At 38.9% G+C, this 20,523-nt stretch overlaps 1 protein-coding gene across 1 annotated transcript in view; it reads left to right on the forward strand.

Moving 5' to 3' along the window:
- Positions 1-20,523, forward strand: part of Syt9 (synaptotagmin IX) — a gene marked incomplete at its 5' end in the record, with an annotated part of 160,824 nt that overhangs the window by 49,158 nt on the left and 91,143 nt on the right. The window contains 2 exon segments of the mRNA XM_005380184.2: positions 2,848-3,199; positions 12,095-12,641. Of these exon segments, the coding sequence (XP_005380241.1) occupies positions 2,848-3,199; positions 12,095-12,641 (899 nt within the window).

Genomic DNA, 20,523 nt, shown 5'->3' on the forward strand with positions numbered 1-20,523 from the left:
CCAAGATGTACAACAGATATTGTGAATTGGGAAGAAACTGTTCAAAAGAAAAGACAAACTGTGATGGGGGAAAGGGGAAAGAAAAGTTTGTGCTAATATTGTTTGGACAAGATATCATGCCTATATCTTGTACTCTGAACACTATGAAGACAAAAAATATACAATGCATTAATTATTGTAACTCCTACTAACCTGTTTTGAGACTCTGTTTTGTTGGTTATTTTTTTTTCTTTAAAATAAAAAATTTAATAAAACCATTTCTCTGTCCTTAAGTATGTTATATTTTTACTTTCCATTAGGGAACTGTCAAGTAGATTCAAAAGTGAGAGACTGATAGAATGAACTCCACCTACTCAAGACTCAATCTCAGTAAATACCAGCTCATAGTCAGTGTCTCATCTTTAATTTGAAGTAAATTCTAGACATCATATCACTTGTATATTTGTATATGTATCTATAACACATAACCAATTATAAAAATCTGAGCCTAGGTACTATTAACAATAATTTATGATATTTAATTTCCAGTTCAAATTTTTCTTGGTTCATGTTTCACTAGATAGTGGTTTAAATTATCTATCTATCTATCTATCTATCTATTTATTTATTTTTGTCTTTTTGATGAAAAAGACAAAGGTCTCACTATGCAGCTCAGGCTGACCTTGAGCTCACTTTGTAGCCCTGGATGGCAACGATCCTCCTGCCTCAGCCTCTCAAAGTGTTAGATGATTAATCATATGACTGCTCCAAGCTATACTGGCTCTTTCCAGGCTCAGCTCCTGTGCTGGGACTTTGTTTAACTGATCTCTTGAGTGAAACACAATATTTCCTGTGTATTGTATTCCTGTCTCATTTAAAACTCTTACAATAATCCTCAAATAACTTCCTCTGATAGACACTTACAAAGTAATCTTTTTCTCTTGTTCCAGACATAAAAAGGACTTTTGCAATTCTCATACTTCAATGATAGCATGTTGGATGGGGTGGGGAATTCTAAATTGAATATAGTTTTTTTTTCCTCAGAAGCTTGTACACATTTTATTATTTACCGCTTTTTCATGAGAAGTCGGATGCCAGTATGGTCTAATTTCTTTGTGTTCTTCTTATGATTTTTGCCCCTCAAATTTTATAATTTTCTCTAATGTTGGTGCTTGGAAGCTTTACAGTAATGCATCTAAAGTGGTAGTACAGTATTTCATTACAGGTGCTCAGTGAATCCTTATCAATTTATCCTTCAGTTCTACAGAATTTTAATATTTTTCTTTTTATGACTTTTACCTCCATTGTCTCCATCCTAATCTTGACAACTTTAAACCACAGATTTCTTGAATAAATATCCCATGTCCCATATTTTTTGTTTAGGTTTCCTGAGTCTTTAAGGTGGTTTGTTATTGCGTTTTTGGTTCACATTCAGTCAAGCTCCTTGACTTTGTTGAATTTTTGCTTTTGTTTAGGCAGTCGTGGTATTTTATTTCTGAATGAGATGAGGTCTCAAGGGTGTCGGTCTCTGGTGACTTCCACAGTCATACTTTTTTTTTCTTAGCCTCAATTGCATAAATCTCAGTACACAAATTAATTTGTCTCTTGATTCCCTTTGGTTCATGTCAGGGGCCATTTATTCTGATGGCTCAGCTTGGTTAGCTTCTTTTGAGCTACTTATTTGCCCCATTTGTCCATGACTCTGACTGACCATCCATGTGTTCTTCCTGAGCCCTTCATGGTTTAGGAGGGCAACTACTACTCCTTAGTAGAAGAATAGACATTGGATACTTCGTGGCCGTGGGGCTGTGGTTCATGTACAGATGCTCTCATTACGTGCCATTTGCTGGGCCCTCACCCTTACCACTACAGTATGTGCCTTTTGATCTCAGTATGACCCCTGCACAGACGTAAGTGAGGGATTCTTCTGGTCACTAAAGCTCATTTTGTCTAACTGTGTCACAGTTAGGTTGAGATACAGGGTGTTTAGTGCCCTTGGAGAGCTATGCTCAAATCAGTGACTGAAAGGAATTGGTAGATAAGTAGCCCAGGTCCTTCACGCTCTCAGTGGGGTAACTTTGAGGCATACGGACTCTCCCCAAGCAGACTTAACCTCTAGGCCCTCTTTTCTTGATAATGCACCATTTCCTGGCTGTCTTCTCTGTATCACTTCCCCCGCTTTTCCTAGTTGTGTTTTCTTCACTAAATCAACCTTTCACTCTTGCATACTTGTCTCAGGGGTCACTGCTGGGGAATCTCAGACCATGACAGTCTGCTCTGAGTCCTGAGGACTGGACCACTTAGTGGTGGGTATTTGCAAGGCTGAAAATCCACAAAAGATTTGAGCTTTATTTTTCCTAAGCCCTTAAAAGTTAATTAAAAAAAAAAAAAAAAAAAAAAAAAACAGAAAAAACAAAAGCACTTTAACTTTTCTTGTTTTAAGAAGTTGAGACTTAATTCCGTAATTGTATTACATAGCTTTCTGGGATGGCAGAGTAATTTTTAAGGACAGTCGAAAGTACCCTGTTCAGAGAACATGTATGACTTATGTTGCCTGTAGGATGAGGTCTCAGTGGACTTACAGGAAGTGCTGGTCCTTCTGGGAATGCCTTGTTTCTGGCTGTTTATTGGTTCTAAATGTGGCTTACATGTTATAGCGCCTGTGTTTTTGCTCTGGTGCTCTGATTATGTCACATTTCTCACTGTTACTGTCCCAGAATCAGGGGACCCAGCAAAGTCTCCCTGCCTGGCCTCCTGCAGCCAGCTCCTTAGGAATGAATGGGTGAAAGGGTCAGTCTGTCTGCGCCATGCGAAGCGTGGATGTGGGAGGCACAATCACACTGACCTTTGACCTGTGTTTCTTCGCAGATATCTCAGTGAGCCTGCTGACCCTCGTGGTCACTGCCTGTGGTCTTGCCCTCTTTGGCGTGTCTCTCTTCGTATCTTGGAAACTCTGCTGGGTTCCGTGGCGAGAACGAGGCCTGTTCTCTGGTAGCAAAGACAACAACCAGGAGCCTCTTAACTACACGGACACAGAAACCAATGAGCAGGAGAACAGTGAGGACTACGTAGACCCACCCACGCCCTGCCCTGACGCCTCCATGAAGATCAGCCACACCTCCCCGGACATTCCCCTCTCCACCCAGCCAGGGGTCCAGGAGAACTGTGCCCATGGGGTCCGCATGCAGCGCCAAGTCACAGAACCAACCCCTTCGGCCCGGTCAGTAATGTCCCCTTCTTTTCTAAATGCAAGCCTAGGGCCACCCTACTCCCTAGGACCACCCTACACCCTATTCACCCTACTCAGTGAATAGCCAAGGAGCCTGTGACCTTTTAGATGTCCATTCAGTATTAGAGACATGGATATGGGAAAACTGTGCTTCCAGTGCAGAATTCAGGTGCCTGAGCTCTTAGTCTCTTATGAATCCATGAAAGTATTATCTAACATCATTAGGATTTGTGATGTATCAAGTGTGGTATACAAACTTTACGTGCATTATTTTATTATAGTGTACAACTTTGTGTGAAGTGGATGCTCTAATCATTTTCCTTTCACAGCAGAAGAAACTGAAGTCAAGGACATTAAGTCACAAAGTCACTGAGCACCCGAGTGGAGATTTGAACCCTCTTAACTCAACTAACACCAGAGCTTGAGCTCTTAACTACTATTTCTTTTCTAGAACCCTTCTAGTGTGATAGAATTTATTCACTGTGACTCTGACCTAGTGTAGCAATCCTCAGATTCCACAGTGTGGCCAAGGTCTTTGTCCATCTTCAGTCTTTATAAGGCCTACGGAGCACCCAAGCCTGTGGTCATTCTCCTCTCATTGTCTGGAAGCTTTGTGCTCTTAGAGAAATAACAAAGTGTACTGATAGATACTGTGGGTGGGCCCTGGGGTCTAATGAACTGGCTTTACTTACATATGTAACACTGAACAAATTACTTAACCTCCATCCGTCTGTGAAAGAGGAGCAGCAGTAGTAACAACTTTTAGGTGGTTTTAAGAAAGAAATGATAATACATGCTTACATTGGCCTGCACCGACTAAGTACCGCCATTTTACTTTTCATATTACTGTTATCACCGCTGCCACAGACATGGGCTTCTCCTAAGACCCAGATTGTACAAAGGTGACTTTGAGGCTAAACAGTGAGTTCTAAATCACTAAATATAAAAGACAATTTCTACTAAGAGACCTTCGCAAAAGAGATACCGGAAGCAACTTTCTTTAAAGTGAAAATATTTGCATGAGTGATAGCCAGAGGAATCACATGTGCTATTATTTGGAAAGTATGAACACAGTGTGGGAATTTTTTTAAAAAATCTTTTATTCTCTAGAAACATAAATACCATTTTACCCTTTTTTATGTTAATCAAGTTTATCCTAGAGGCTCTGCTCATTCATGTTAAGTGGGATAGAATATGACAGTTTATAGTTGAATTTTTTTTCCAGAAACCTATTTTAGCACCATCTCCAATTTTGAATCAAAGAGCTGAACTTAAAATATTCCTCTGCAAGGAAATGGGTAGTTGTTTGCCATCTGATTTAGAAGAAATCCTCAGATCTTATCACTAGCATTTCTCTTCAGATTTAAAACCTAAATATAACTAGAGCTCTGTTCTATGCTGTCACAGAGTTCATGCGGTGGTACGGACTTACAATAAATTCTTTCAGTACTTCAAGACCTGGAGCCTTTCAGATAGGGTCTCCACTGAAATTGTCTCCTATTCACTTCTACCTTGCATGTAATTTATCTTGTCTGGGTTCCTCTAATACAGGATGATAAAACTGTGTTTTTATTAGACTTGGTCTGAGCGTTCTACCATGTAATTGCAATGAACCAATAGCAATAATATCACTGTAATTATTACAATATTTATTCTACAAAAATATATAAACACTTTATATACCAAGAAATATAATTTGTTTAAAAGAGAAAAACTGTTATCTTTACCGGTGATTTGCAGAAATTGGGTGGAAGAGGGGAAAAGAGGAGAGCAAAGAAATTATCCTTTGTAAAATGCATTTTGCATTCATATTGATGTTAGTTTTGGAGACACGAAATTAAATTGTCTTTTCTGATGGGCCTAATCAGGTTTAGTAATAGCTAAACTTCCATTAAAAAACTGAACTCATTCTAGCTGCATTTGACCCAGTATTAGCAGTTTGCATCGTTATGCATTTAAAGCATTCATATCTAAATTACACCTGACCTAGTTTTAAAGGTTCTGTGTGGAAATACTTATCTTTGTCCAGTGATGTACAGTTCTCTAAGTCCTTAGCAATTGTGTAACATTATGAGGAAAAAAAAACAATTTTTTTTACTGATGGAGTGGAAAAATAAATGAACTACCCTTCATGCTCTAAAATATTTTTGACATTTTTTTTAAGAGAATATTTGGGAAGAGGAAAAGAACTTTTTGCTGAGATGGCTCTGAACAGTGTGCTGTTCTGTGTATGATTTCTTCTGCTTTGTTTCTCGTTATGTTCTTTACTTTCTCACTGCTGTCATTTTCTTTCTTTCTTCTACTCTTCAGTGATTAGCACCTGTCCCAGCGGTCCTGGGCACCTCAGCCTAGTGCAGATAAGAATTATGCTCCCATTAAGAGCATCTCCCCCAGGGGCTGGGGATTTAGCTCAGCGGCAAAAGCTCCTGCCTGGCAAGTGCAAGGTCGTGAGTTCGGTTCCTGGTACCGGAGAAAAAAACAAAAACAAACAAACAAAAAAAAAAAAAAAATAAGAGCATCTCCCCTATTACCACATTTGGCATAGCTTTGTCACAGGATTTACAATAGAAATCTCACCCTCACCTGTCCTCTTCAGACTGGATACATTTGACTCACACTGGCACAGTTTGGAATAGACCAGGGATGAGCTTTATTTTATCTAAGAATGTTTCTGCTCAGGGTAAGTTTCCATTGTTTTTCCAAGACCATGCAAGTTTTTCTAAGACCAAGTCTAGTTAACTCAATTACTATTAAAACCATCCAAAATTCCTGTTAATTCTTCTCAGTTTGGATGAAATCCCTCACGTAGCAGTGACCTAATATTTGAGGAATGTGGCTATCTTAATTTTCTCAAAATTTTTCAATACCAGAGCTTTCTAATAAAGGTGTGTACTCCAAACACACGAAAAGCCCTGTGTCTCCAAAATAGAGGGACCTGGAAAGATCACCTGTTCCATTTCTTGATTCTTGTCCCAAGATGAAACTCCATCCTGTTTTTATTTTTAAGATTTCTCAAATTTCCTCCATAACAGTTTAGTTTTATGAAACCAGAACTAGCCATACCATGAACTCCTTGTCGGGACTATTAAGACATTGCTCACATGAACTCAGGAGGAGACTTTTCCTGAGGAAAGCTCATAGTATTCCAGCTATACTAGCATTTCTCCTGGTTCTTTAAGTGTCTCAAGCCTAGAGAACTTCTGTCCTTTCAGCCAGGAATGCTTTTCCTGTATCTTTGCCCTTCCTGGCTCTTTTGCAGTTTTACCTTTCTAGTTAAATGTCTGCCTGACCTTCCACCTGAAGGACGGAGTGTTTTCCATACCCTTCCAGTCTAAGTCCTCACACTGCCTTGTTTCCACTCCCACAGAGCACTGAACACAATTTCTAAGTGATTGTTTATTACCTATACTCTCCTTTCTACTATGAGTTCTGTGAACCACTTTGTCTCTTCCTCTATGTCCAGCCCCTCCTGCAATTATTTGCCCATAGCAGATTTCTTTTCCATGATTGACTGAAAAAATAATTGGTAGATACTTTTCTTTTGTTCTGCTGATAAGAATGGCACCGGGCCAGAAGTATAAACTGGGTAAAATCTATAGTAGTGTGAGGCTGGTGGAAGACCATTTATCTTAGGCTTCATGTCCATGAGGAGTGTCTCAGTTGTACTTTTAACCTTCCCCCTCAATTAAGCAATCCATACAGCCAGAAAAATACTCTAGCAGGATTTGAAAACAAACAAACAAACAAAAAAATCACACTTTAATTTGGATCCCGTTACTGACCGCAACTCCGGTAATCAGTACGCAAAGACTAAATGTTGTACTTACTCAGTGGGTAATATATTTCTACTAAGCTCTATATTTGTATAGAGAGACAAACATTTTGAAACATTTAGTTATTGCTTAAGATTTTAATAAACGGACCACTTCAAAAATGGAAGTTGTCAAGACCTAGCTTAACTTCCATGAAATCCAACAACTAGATGTAAATGTATATTTCCTCTACAGGGTTTAGTTCTCAGAAACTATTACGTCCACGGTGTTCATATATTTACTCTAGACCGGTGGTGATGAACCTGTGGCATGCATGCCACAGCGGACATGCAGAGCCCTCTCTGCACGTGAGCCATGTTGCCATAGCATTGCCCCAGCAGTGAGTATCTGATAACAATGCCCACGGGGCCGGTGTTGGCGCCTTGCCATAAATGAGTGGGTTTTGGGTTGCAGTGAGGGCACTGGTCTCCCAGAGGATCTCCGTCATGCTCTAGACACGTATGTTAAGCATCTTTGTGCAAAATTCTATATTATGTGCTGGTATTAAAGGAGAACAAAAAATATAGCCCTCCCTTCAGAGACCCTAAAGAAGAGATCGATTAAAAACTTTGAAGTGGGGCTGGGGATTTAGCTCAGCGGCAAAAGCGCCTGCCTGGCAAGCGCAAGGTCGTGAGTTCAGTTCCCGGTACCGGAGAAAAACCAAAAAAAAAAAAAAAAAAAAAAAACTTTGAAGTGTTCAAATTGTTTGCTAAATGGTTAATCTAGAAAGAATGTATAAGATCATGAAATGAGGTGAAGCCTGGATTCAGGGTGTCTTAGTTACTTTTCTCTCATTGCTGAGACGAAATACGTGACACCCAAAGATAATAGGGGAAAGGTTTTCTGTAGCTCCCAGTTTGTAGGGGTTTAGTCCATAATTGGCTGGCTCCAAGGCAGGGTGGCATGGCAGAGGGACAACTGTTCATGGTGATGGAGGACAACAAAATCAAGAGAGGAAGGAGAGAGACAAGACTCTTTAGGTTACTAGCCCTAGGGCAGGTGCTGCACTCACACCCACAACCCCAGTATTGCACCATGAATCAGTCATGAACTCTAGCTTCAGCTGCCTCCCAGAAGTCCAGCCCCTCATGACTACATGAAGCTTTGGAGGGACATCCAGACAGAGACCTTCACACAGGGGGCCAGTGGAAGACTGCAGTGGTGAAGGCTTGAATCCAGTTAGGAACAATAGGAATGGAAAGAGGGTGGGTGAAAACAGCTACTTTAGAGAAAGTGTTGGTGGACAAAGGCTCATGTTGGTTATAGAAGATTAAAGTATTTGAAAGTAACATCAAGGTTTCAAACTTGTTTGCCTTGGGAAAGAGTGAGACGAAACAGGTCACACTTCAGTGAGCCCAATCACACTTGATCACACCTTACTGGCCTCAAAGCCTGATGACTACTGTAAAGCCCCCAGATCCCAAACCAAGCAAACCTCAGCTATGCATTTCCCTTGCCCTTGTAGTGTGCTAACTGTATCTGTCCCTGTGCAGGACTTCCCCTGCTGTGTTTGTACCATTTAGAATATCATAAAGATGAGCTTTGCTTTAGACCCAGAACAGAAAGCTGGCAGTTCAGGAAAACCCAGCTCTCTCCTCTCCACCAGCAGCAGAATATGAAAGAAGAAAAACAGGATCCTACCTCCACTGTTTCCATACTTCTGGGAGCTTCTTGTACACTATACACCCAAAGATCACTTCCCAGTGCCCATCTTATCTGGGGTTGTGGAGCTCAGGTCATAACACACTGTTCTGGATCTTTCTTCCCTCTTGCTTTGGCATTGCTCCCCCTCCCACCCTCTCTATTTGGGTAGTCTATGAGAGCTACGGAATATTGATTTTTCTATTTCCTCCACCTCATCTTCTTTCTGTCTCTGGAACAAGCTCCTTGTTCTACTTTCTTATTTCTTAGCTCCCAGAGATTTGTGGCTATGTAGGGGGAAGTTACAAGGTACCCTGGATCTCTGACTATGTTGAACTTCTCATCTTTCATGCTTCCCACCCGCTAACTTCAGTAAACTCTCACTGCCTTCCGGAAGGAGCCCCAGGCAGTGAGGAACTGTCATCCCCTGTTACAGGCTTTGCTATCTGCTTTAAGCCACTACCTTGCAGTGAGATTCAGCTATTTTTCCAATAGGAATTCTGGACTGAGAGAAAAGTATTAATGAAATTAACACCTAAAGCATTTGGTTGGGCATTAGTGTTCATATTTGTGATTGACTTTTAGAAGAATCTGGTTGTGTTAGAATTTTGAAAGGGGAACTTCCTGTGCAATTGGAATCTCAGGAAATGAGATTGTTTTAGCCTTTGAAGTACAAATCTCCATAACGCTCTCCCTAACCCACCCCCTTCACCCGCTGGCAATCCATCATGGTTAGGAAAAGCTGAACGTGTAGTACTAATCTCAGGTTTCGTGTCTAAGAACATGTACATGTACAACAGAATGTTCTATTGCTAAGAAGCCAAATCCATGTATTTTAAATTTAAATTAAAATGTATTTGGTAGGCTTAGTCCTACAGATAAGGGTGGAGACAAATGTTGCTGTGATGTGATGAATCTAAAGCCAGTGCTCTGAAGACTCCAAGGTAACTTATTATGCACGGAGCCTGCTTGGCAGCCACTCTGGGAAGAAAGGCTACAGCACGGCTGGGCCTGGGGTTGGGTACAGACAAAGGACTGGTGTTGCATCAGATCCCATTCTCAAGAAGAAGCATCCAATGGGTGCACTTTTGTTATAAGGGGCAATCAAAATATACATACGATGTTTAAATTTTTAAAGAATTGTTGAAGGAAGAGACACATTGTCATTAAGTTCTCTCAGAATACTCCCCTCTCATTCCAAACACACTTATCCCACTGCTCCTGCCCCTTTCTGAAACAGTTCTACAAGTCTTCTTTTGTGTCTTTGAGGTGTGATCAAAAATATGGTGAATACTGCTGCTGAGTGCCATCCAATTAAAAGGTAGGATCATAAAAGCATTATGGTGTATCCATATCCACCTTATTCACCAGATCTGTCATTGTGGGACTTTATGACATCTGAATCTTCCCCAAACTCAAAATGATCACGAAACATTAACCTTTTGAATCAATTCAGGACATTGAGGCAATTACAACCACACCATTAATGACGCAAGAGAGAACTTCTAGGAGTGTTTCGTAAAGTGGCAAGAATGATGGAATACGTGTGTTAGAAGTGGAGGGGAATATTTAGAGGGAGATTAATGGCAATGTCTATTTTACTGTAATAAATTTTAAAAATTTAAACATTCCTATTTTTCCAGTCACCCCTCGTGTACATATCACTACTGACTAAACAGCACCCAGAGCAGTCCATACTAGCCTCTGCTAGCTAGTCCCACTAGCTAGTCCCCACTGAGAATGGTAGGAACTGACTTGAGGCCAAAGTGGAGGCCAGATCTGAATCTAGCCTGCGGAAAAATGTCCATAGCAAAGGGAGGCGTGGCTGGTACTGTTCCCTTTGGCCTCTGCATGGGACAGGATATTTACTGCTCTCCGCCAGTTCTTTCTGCCCGCTGAAATCAGCAGCATGATTAAACTGTGCTGTAGCAGCACAGCAGTTCCACTTCTGCATAAGGAACAGCCTGGGTACGGACAGCCAGCTTTGGTGCTTAGCGTCTCCCACCTCCCTGTCACCAGATGCAGATGAAGACTGTGGATTTCTGTAGGAGAAATGAACACCTCATGGCAGCAACTCTCAGACTACACTTTTTGCACACGTGGGAATGTTTGTGACAGGAATCTGTCGGCTTGCTGCGGACTGTGTTGGGTGTGACAGGTACAAGTGACAGCTCTGTGACAGTGCTCTTGTTGTACCACATGGGTGATTAGTGATCAGGAGTATATTTTAAGATGAAAGGGAATGTTCAGCATGACAGCATCTATGATGGCAAGGAATAATTTCAAACATGTTTCGAGGGCTGTTAATCCCATTTTTACATCTTTATTTTAAAACAGTCTTAAGAAAGGAACAGAAGACAAATGGGGATGTTTATTCTGCCTCTCCACCTATTTATCAGTCGCTCAGAGACAGCCTGGTTGTTCCCTTTCACCTTCCACTACAGACGCTATTTTAATTAAGATTATTTGTTGTGTGACTCCATATACCACAATATAAGGATTATGAACTCTGAGCTAAAAATAAGCCAAAGTAACCTTAAAAGAAACCTTATACCTAATGACTACATCTTCCAGCTTGTGAGGACCCACACAGATAAGAGAGGTTTTAAAGAGAACTTTAGAGAAACATCTAACCTAAACAAATAACCTTACCGAGTGAAGTGTAGATTCCACTGGCAAATATTTAACTTGCAAATATCAGTACCAAATCCTTTCTTACTGAATCCTTATATGCATGTATGCTTGCTTACTTTTCATTTTCATGCCATTAGTGTTTATTTCAGAGGTGAAACCTCCCAATCACCCACGTAGTACCACTAAGGCACAATCTCAGTGCTGTCCCTTGCTCGTGACAGAGCCAACACACTGCCCTGAAAGCAGACATCTCCCAGCCACAGATATCTCTGCATGAGCAAAACCTATTCTTATGGTGAAATGATTTGATTTGAACCCGTAAGAATTCACATCCTTATAAAGCTGTAAGACAATGACAGGAAATTCTGTGTAATTTAGAGATGCGCTCTTCTTAAGAGAGCACTTAGCTAAATATTTCAATTTTTAGGATATCTTCTATAAAGTTAAATAATTTTTTTATAAGCAGCTTGAACAAATCTTTATATTCCACCAGCCAGATAAGCTTCTTTAATGGCACATTAGACAGTTTAGAATGTGCATTAAACCTTTAAAACTCCAAGGTCACATGTTGATAAGTTCATTTCCTAATACCAAGCCTCAATCTTGAGCTTCAAGCCTTAGGGAGCAGCTTATTCACACTGATGAGCATTTTGAATTTAGGCCAAAAAGAAAAAAGAAAAAGGCCCAGATCTAAGTTCATAAGAGAATGTAACAGTCTACCTACATTTCAGGCACAAGTTTCTGAGAGATCCATAGCTAATGAGGTTATAACTCTGCTCTTTCTTGCTCTCCATTCAAGGCATAATTCAATCCGAAGACAACTCAACCTGTCAAACCCGGACTTCAATATCCAGCAGCTTCAAAAACAGGAACAGTTGACTGGCATTGGTAGAATTAAACCCGAGTTATATAAACAGAGGTCACTGGATAATGATGATGGGAAAAGGAGTCACAGCAAAGCTTGTGGGAAACTGAACTTCATTTTAAAATACGACTGTGACTTAGAGCAGCTCATAGTGAAGATTCACAAAGCTGTCAATCTGCCTGCCAAGGACTTTTCTGGAACCTCAGATCCTTACGTGAAAATCTACTTGCTTCCCGATCGGAAAACAAAACACCAGACTAAAGTTCACAGAAAGACCCTGAACCCTGTGTTTGATGAAGTGTTTTTATTTCCGGTTCCCTACAGTGATCTGGAAGCTCGGAAGCTTCACTTCTCTGTGTATGACTTTGACAGGTTCTCTCGCCACGACTTAATTGGCCAAGTGGTAGTGGATCACTTCTTAGACTTGGCTGATTTCCCCAGGGAGTGCATCCTTTGGAAGGATATCGAATATGTCACCAATGTGAGTCCATCATTTCTTCATTTGGGGGTGGGCAGTGCTTCTTGGTTGGCATGGAAACACACATTATTTTATTTGGGGAGTAAAGGAATAAATTCATGTCAATATTCTTATAACTATTAATTTAGAACTTCTTTGTACCTTTCCAGAGACAAGTTTTTAACAATATTTATTTTGAAATTTCTAAGAATTACTTATGAAAGCTACATGAAAGAATCACATTCTCTCTTTTCTGTTTTCTGATTCTTAGTGATTCCCTAACAGATAGCAGATACCTGTTTTTCTAATCACGTTTTCTTTTGAGCTTTCTTAGGTTATTTGTGCCAAGTGGGTCCTGACATCCAGTTCACTGTACTCCGCAGCTAAGACATCACTGCTTGACTCTGATAGTGCTAAGCCCTTGCTTGTCTGCTCATATTGGCTCAATGTCACTAGCATGGTCAGGTCTTCGCAGTTAGCCCTGGAAGTGGGAGTGACTGAGAAGAGTTGGCATCATATTTTCAAATGTAAAACTCACAGAGTCAAAGTTACAAAGAAATCAGTCCCAAAATAGCTACAGATAATAGCAAAAATGGATCTACAGAAGGGCAAATCCAATTTAGAGCCGAGAGAGAAGGCAGATGGGCCGCGTAGTGACCTGTATATCCATGACACCCAAGGTCTCTAATGACCGAATATCTCCACTAGTACTCTGTTATTCTCAGCCACTGAGGGAACTCCCTCACACTGTGGCTGTTACGAGGGATACTTTCTCTCCACATGTCACAAAGTACTAGCTTTTTCCTGCTATCCACATAGGCAAAGTGTGACATGAGGTTACATTTGTCATTCCTTTAATGACAGGAAGGAAAAGAGTATCAGATTGGGGTGTTGAAGAAGGAACAGACCTCTTTATCAGGTTGTAATGTATATAAATCAAAAAGGGATGCTGGCCAAAGCAAGGAGTGTTTCTCAAATCCCAACTGTCAAAATAAGGCAGCGGCTAAGGATTTTTAAGGAAACAAAATAGACAGGCTGCCCATGGTAAGACATGACTGGTCCAATCACCTCTCTCACTGGGGCATTTACCGTGTCCCCTTGGGTGTGGAAGCTGAGACACTGCCAGCCGCAGTGATGAGCCTTGGACTTAGGTCTACTCTCAGGACAAGGTATGGGGTGGGAGGTTGGTCATAGCATCTAGGAAAACATCAGTCACTATTTTTTGGCAAACAGATTCCACAAAATAGCTGGAAAATTATTAGAAAGTTCAACAGGGATCCTGCTATCTATTGCCTTCTAGAGATTTGATGGAAAGTGCACAGAACCTCACAGAAATGTTGATAATGCTGATCCCTGGTAGCAACATTTGAGCAGATTTCCATGGGACAGGAATACACAACAGCAGGTGGCTGAGACCTGGCCCTGAGATCACTGCCACTGCTGTGGTCTCCTGGGACTAAGAGTCTTCTGTCCCTTGTTGCAAAATCCTAGATGGCCATAGAATTAAGAAGAATGTGAGATTACTTACCAAGAAGGGAAATGTCTAAGTTTTTTTCTAGGCCTTTTGATAGCCACAGAAGAATGGATGTCTAAGAATGGCATGATAGTTTATTTTTTATTCTGCAGAATCTTGTTTTTAAATTCCATTTAAAAAGTATTATTTGGGGCTGTTTTGAATGCATGCATTTTAATGTAACTGTGTATGAAGATAGCACAAAGATCTAAGATTTGCCATGATTTCATTTTTCAATTTAGATGTATATCATACACTGCATGTAGTACATACAGATTAATGAAGGAGCAATTAAATGAACAGACATGAACCCACCAGCTGAAGAATAGAACATTGCCAGTACTTTAGCTGAACCTGAATTTTCCTCCCTTTTATATTCCCTCTCAGTGCAAGAGGAAACCACTACCCTGAATTTTATTTATATTGTGCTATGTGTTTGTGTGTGTGTGTAAGGAAACACAGATTTAGATTTTGTCTGTTTCTGTTTTCATAGCTCTTATTTAACTTCTTTCTTTCAGTCAACAATGATCATGGCATTTTACAGCAAAGATGAATGGAGCAGCTGTGGTTTGTGTATTTCCTCTGCTATATTATATTCCATTGCATTCTTGTATGGAAATTGCCATTTTTCTGTTGATGACCTTTGGGTAGTTATTTGTATTTTGTGATTCTAAATAATATTTCAGAAGATTTTTGTATATATCACTTGGTTCACAAATACAATAACTTCTCTAGGGTGTATCCATGTTGGGAATAACATATGCATGTGTTGGACTTTTCTTGATAGTGACCGGATCCTTTCCGGAGTGGCTGTACAAATTGATCCCCCCACTGGTAAAGTGTGACAGTTCCTACTACTCCACTTTCTCAGTAACTCCTACATTTGTCACACTGATTAACATGTGTATGTGAGATACATGTGAAATAGTATGTTATTGGTATTTCCTTGGTTGTCAGGGTGGCCGTCTTTTCCTGTTTATTGATCATTCATGTTACCTTTACTGTGAAATATTTAACACTTTTCTCTAATTTATCCTTCATATAGATTCATATATGCCCTTTTTAGTCTGATTGTACGTCTTTTGTGGGTTATATGTACTACAGCTATTACCTTTCAGCCTGTGGCTGTTTTTACATTCATCCTATGGTGTCTTTTGATAAGTAGAGGTTTTGTTCGATGCAACAACACGTAACAATATTTTCTATTGTAAGACATTTGTGTGTTATTTAAGAAATCTTTCCATATGTCATAATGATATTTTTCCTGTATTTTCTATTAGAAGTTTTAAAGTTTTGGCCATCTCAAATGTGATTTATTTAGTCTTCCTCAGAATGGAATTTTGGTATATAATACCACCCTATATAGGCATCTTGTATTAGTCAGTTCGGGCTGCTTTACAAAATACCATAGGCTGAGTGGTTTAAACAAAAGAGGTTTATTACATACCGTTCTGGGGCCTGGAAAGATCAAGGTGCTGGGAGCTTCTGTTCCTAGTGGGACTCTCTTCCTGGCTTGCTTTCTCTCTCTGTCCTCAGGTTGTGGAGAGAGAGTCAGCTCTCTTCTCTCTTCCTATTTTTTTTTTAAATTAGGGTATGTTTCTGATAGATAATAGTTAACATTCATTTTGGAGAATTGGTACATGTATATATCATACTTTGATCATTTTTGATCCCTTTACCAAACCCTCCCTTTTTCCTTTCTTCCTTTAATTCTTTTCCCCATCTCCAAAAATCTGCCTCCTTATTTCCTACCATTTCTCCTTTATTTACTCTTAATTTATTTTGGGGATTCTCTTTATAAGAGAAACCATGCAATATTTAAATTTCTGATTCTGACTTATTTAACATTATGGCCTAAATTCCATATAGACATTAATCTCATCATGTGCCTCACAAAGGTGACCTCATCTAACTCCAGTTACTACCCAAAAGCTTTATTTCCAAATATAGTCACACTGGAGATGAGCACTCTAACATATGCATTCCGAGGTGGAACACAAATATGCCGTCTATAACAAATCTATTTATTTTTCTAAATGGATAAGCAATCTTCTGGCACATTTTCTCAATAACAAGCATTTGCATAGTTTGTCTTATATAGATTTCTGTATATGATGAATTTGTTTCTGGATTCTTTCTTCTAGCCATTGTTCTTTTTGTCTATCTCTACAAATAGCACAACTTGTGAATTATTATTGTTCTACAATATGTTCTAACATCTGGAGGAGCAAATCATCCAGCCTCCTTTTTAGTTCATTCTTGGCTGACACTTGATTTTTCCCATTAATTTTAGAATTGCACTGTCAAGTTAATTCTTCCTGGAATTTGGGTGCATATGAAATCTACAGAGCAGTTTAGAGAAATTTTACATCTTTTGTGATACTGAGTCTTTCTATTCATGACTACACTGTATTTCTCCATTTATTTAGTTCTTTTTAAATCTTTCATTCAAGCCTTATAATATTCTACATGAAGGTCTTGCATGTCTCTTACTAGATTTATTGGTAAGTACCTAATTTTTTGTTTTAAAATTGTTTTAAATTGTTTTAAAATTTTCTAACTATTGCTGGTATCTAGTTGAAATTTTTAAATATCTATCTTTTGTTTGAAAATTTTGCAAAACATTTTATATATATATATATATCATGGCTAACTAGCTACTAGCTCTGGGTAAAAGCTCTACCTTTGAACCACATCACCGCCCCACAAATTCTTATAATTTAATTGTAGGCTCTTCAGACTTCCTTGTAAATAATTAGTCATGTATGAATTATGACAGTTTTGTTTGTTGCTTCTTAATCTGTACCTTTTTTTATATATCTTTTATTCTTTTTGTTGTTATTATTATTTAATGCACAAATTTGAATTTATAGCACAGTACTAAATAATAAACATAGAAGCAGGCATCCTTGAGTGTTCCCTATTTTAAATGTCATATCTATGTTTACAAAAGTATGATTTTGCTAGGGATATTTTGTGGATATCTTAATGATATTAAGAATTACCTATTCCTAGTTGACTAAGACTTTTTCTTTTAATTGAAATCTTCATTTTACCAGATGCCATAATTTAGTCTGTTATTTTGGTCAATTATGTTAGTACTTTAATTTTGAATTACTCTTATATTCCTAAAATAATCCAAACTTGCCTCGATATGTCACCTTCTCAGTACACTGCTGAGTTCAGCTGCTGCTATTTCATTTGCATTTATGTGCATGAGTGGTGCATGTAATTCACTGTCCTACTGTGCTGTTTGATTTGAAATCAAGGCAGTTTTTACTTTATAATATTAGTTTGGGTATTATTATGGATACTTTTGATTTGTTCCCACTCAGTGCCTCTGGAGTCATGGGAGTTTTTACTTTTGTTCACTCTGAAGGAACTCCTTCAGTTTCTGGCTTTTGCTTAGCTTCAGACAATAAAAAAAGAATATTATTTTCCTGGAAATAAAAATTTGGAATTATAAAAGACTCAGTTACCTTGATTTTGGCCTTGTAAAGCTATCATTTTGGTTTTATTCTGATTCGTTTTTTGTTTTGTTTTGTTTTTTGAGAAGTCAAAATTTAGTCTTTTGAATGTAAATTTTCTTTTTTTTCTTACCACCTTCTAGATCTTGCTTTCCTCTCTAGTGCCTTATATGTTAATTATAATTTTGCTAAGTGAGCATTTCTTTTTATTTATCCTGATTGAGATGTGCTTAGATTCTTGAATATCAGCTTTCCTTTGATCAATTCTAAAGTTTTCATGCAGTTATTTCTTTTCATTGTTTGATATGTTTTCATTTCTGATATATTTGACAGTCTTTTTTCAAAATATTTTGTATGTTTCATGTAATTATTTCATATGTTTTTCATAACTCCATATGTAGTTATTTTGTATTCTGTTCCCCGTAACTCCCATAGCTATAATCTCTACAACACTGATTCTTTGCTTAACATTTCCATAGTCTCTATCTCACGGTGTGCTGCTGCCTCTTGTATTCAGATTTGTGGCTATAAACTTGTCTGGTTTGAAACTGTTCTTAAGAAATGTCAGGGCCTAGGGGCTGGGGATTTAGCTCAGCGGCACAGCGTTTGCCTGGCAAGTGCAACGTCATGAGTTCGATTCCCGGTACTGGAAAAGAAAAAAAAAAAAAGTCAAGGCCTGAGTTTAAAGTGCATTCCTTCAAAGATATGTTGAGATTGTTTCTATCAGATGCCTTGATGAACTACCAACATGGAACAATGTAAACTAAATGCTGAGCTTGAGAGATTTTGGACAAGAGGAAGAGTAAATATAGGCTTCAAAAATGCAATGCAGGTTTTTATTAGTGTTTAGAAACTAGTAAGGAGAACTTCTTTTCCTCTTGTTTTAGAGCAAGTCCATGACAGATATGTATTTCCTATATCTACTTATGCAAGATAGGACCCTTCCAGCTTTATGCGGGATTCTCCTGCAGTCTTTGCATCACCAGAGTCAGTTTCCTTCATTCAAGCTCCAGCTCCAGAGCTTTCTTACATTTGTGGATTCATGTTTCTTTATTGCTTCTGGCAACCAAAAAATTCCATTTTTTCCCATCAGCTCTGCTACCCATTAAAAAGGATTTTATAACCTCATGTTTGTATGTGGAGGGTTTTCTGTGAGCATTCATCCTACTGAAACACTGGTGTACTGCTCCAAGTTTGTTTTAAAAGACTGTTTTTATTTATACTGCCTGAACAGTATTCTCTGTATAATATGTCTGCTTTAAATTGAATAGAATGCTAGAACTCATACAATCTAAATATTTAGCAGATAAAAGTGAGGAGGAGATTAGGAGATTCAACTTGAGTTACAAGGCTGAATACCAAGTGGGAATTACGACTAAGTTCTTGCAGTGTCCAATTTAGTCAATTGATTAAAAAAGATGGCTCAAAATGGTCATGAATATGGGTTTATTTCTCCTTTCTCTTTTTTCCTGCTAACTCCCTGCTAGATCTACCTTAAGTTCCACTTCCTCTGAGAACTCTTTTCTGAGCCTTGGATTAGGGTAGGTTTTTCTGATATTTGCTTCCAAGATACTTTGTACTTCTATCATTATTGATAATGTCTTTTATGCATTTGTTTGATTTTGTTTCCTCCTAGGTAGACAGTTCTGTTAAGTGCACAGACTAAATTTTACTTGTTTACTATTGGTATACAACCTCTAACATGGTGTCTGCAATACTTAAAATAAGCATTTGTGGCATAAAATAAAGTTCTTTGTGGGGGCCTCGTTTGGTTAGACGCTAGGGATGATTGGGGTGGAGGATGTTACATAGATCTGAACCCACAACTAATCTCTTATAATTTTTTATTCCTCCAAAGAGAATATGAGTTTTATAAATGTTAACGTTCAAATAAAAATGGATCCTCCTGTTATCCTGGGGAAGAACAAAATGGCAATTACCGAGTGTAAAAGTGATGGCTTAATTAAACCTCTCAGCTACTGATGCCAGATCAATAATAATATAGTGCACCTTTGTGGGGATTTTTATCAGCTAACATGAGAGGCGACAGCACCTGGGGGAAGGTGAAACTTTCAGGTAGCCTGGCTTTAGGCGTCTGGAGGAATGTTGGCCATTGTGCCTGTATGCGTGACATTTGTCACTCTACACACTGGTTCAGAGATTTTTCTTTTTGAGACTTATGATCACCTCTCTTAGACTCTGGTTTGGCAAAGATGCCAATGCTCTTACATGGTGACAGTGGAAGTCATGAGGTATCCTCTCTGCTAATGTAGATTCCAGTTCAGAATAGAGAGCAGTATAGAATAAACATTTTTTAAATCTTAGTAATTAAAAAGTCGTATGTTTCCATCAAAAGTTGACTTTATAAGCTATTGCTAAATTTCAGTATTCCATAGTGACTGATTTGAGAATTTCCTAACCTGACTTTTATGGGCCGCAGACCATTTCCAGACCTGAGAGAGGTGGACTCCTGTGACTGTCAACAGCTAGCATGGATTCTTACTCGTAGGCAAGATGGAAATCAGACAAGGGCTGATTCTTGAGCCTACTGATGACTGTCTTCATTGTCTGCCCTCTTCTTCAGTGCCCTATAAAGGGGAGTTTCCTCATAAGGACCATATAGGTGTTACCAGTCAGATGAGGGTTCTTTTGCTCAATTTACATAGAAATCTCAGATTGGCTCACTAGCTCTTTTAGGTTAGCATCCCCACCTTTGAGAGCAAGCAGCTTCAGAAGTCTTCAGAAACTCTTCTGACCACTGGAAATGATGGCTCCCAGCAATTCTCTATTGTTCTTTCTAGTCCTCTACTTGCAGTGATCTTTGCTGTTACCAGCACTGACCACAGGCCTCTCTTGCTGCCAGGAGCCTTTGATGTTACCAGTTAAGGATATATTTACTACTTGAGATAAAAAGCCAGGCGTGGTG

Source organism: Chinchilla lanigera, unplaced genomic scaffold, assembly GCF_000276665.1.
Source record: "Chinchilla lanigera isolate Chin_1 unplaced genomic scaffold, ChiLan1.0 scaffold00013, whole genome shotgun sequence".
Lineage (NCBI taxonomy): Eukaryota > Metazoa > Chordata > Mammalia > Rodentia > Chinchillidae > Chinchilla > Chinchilla lanigera.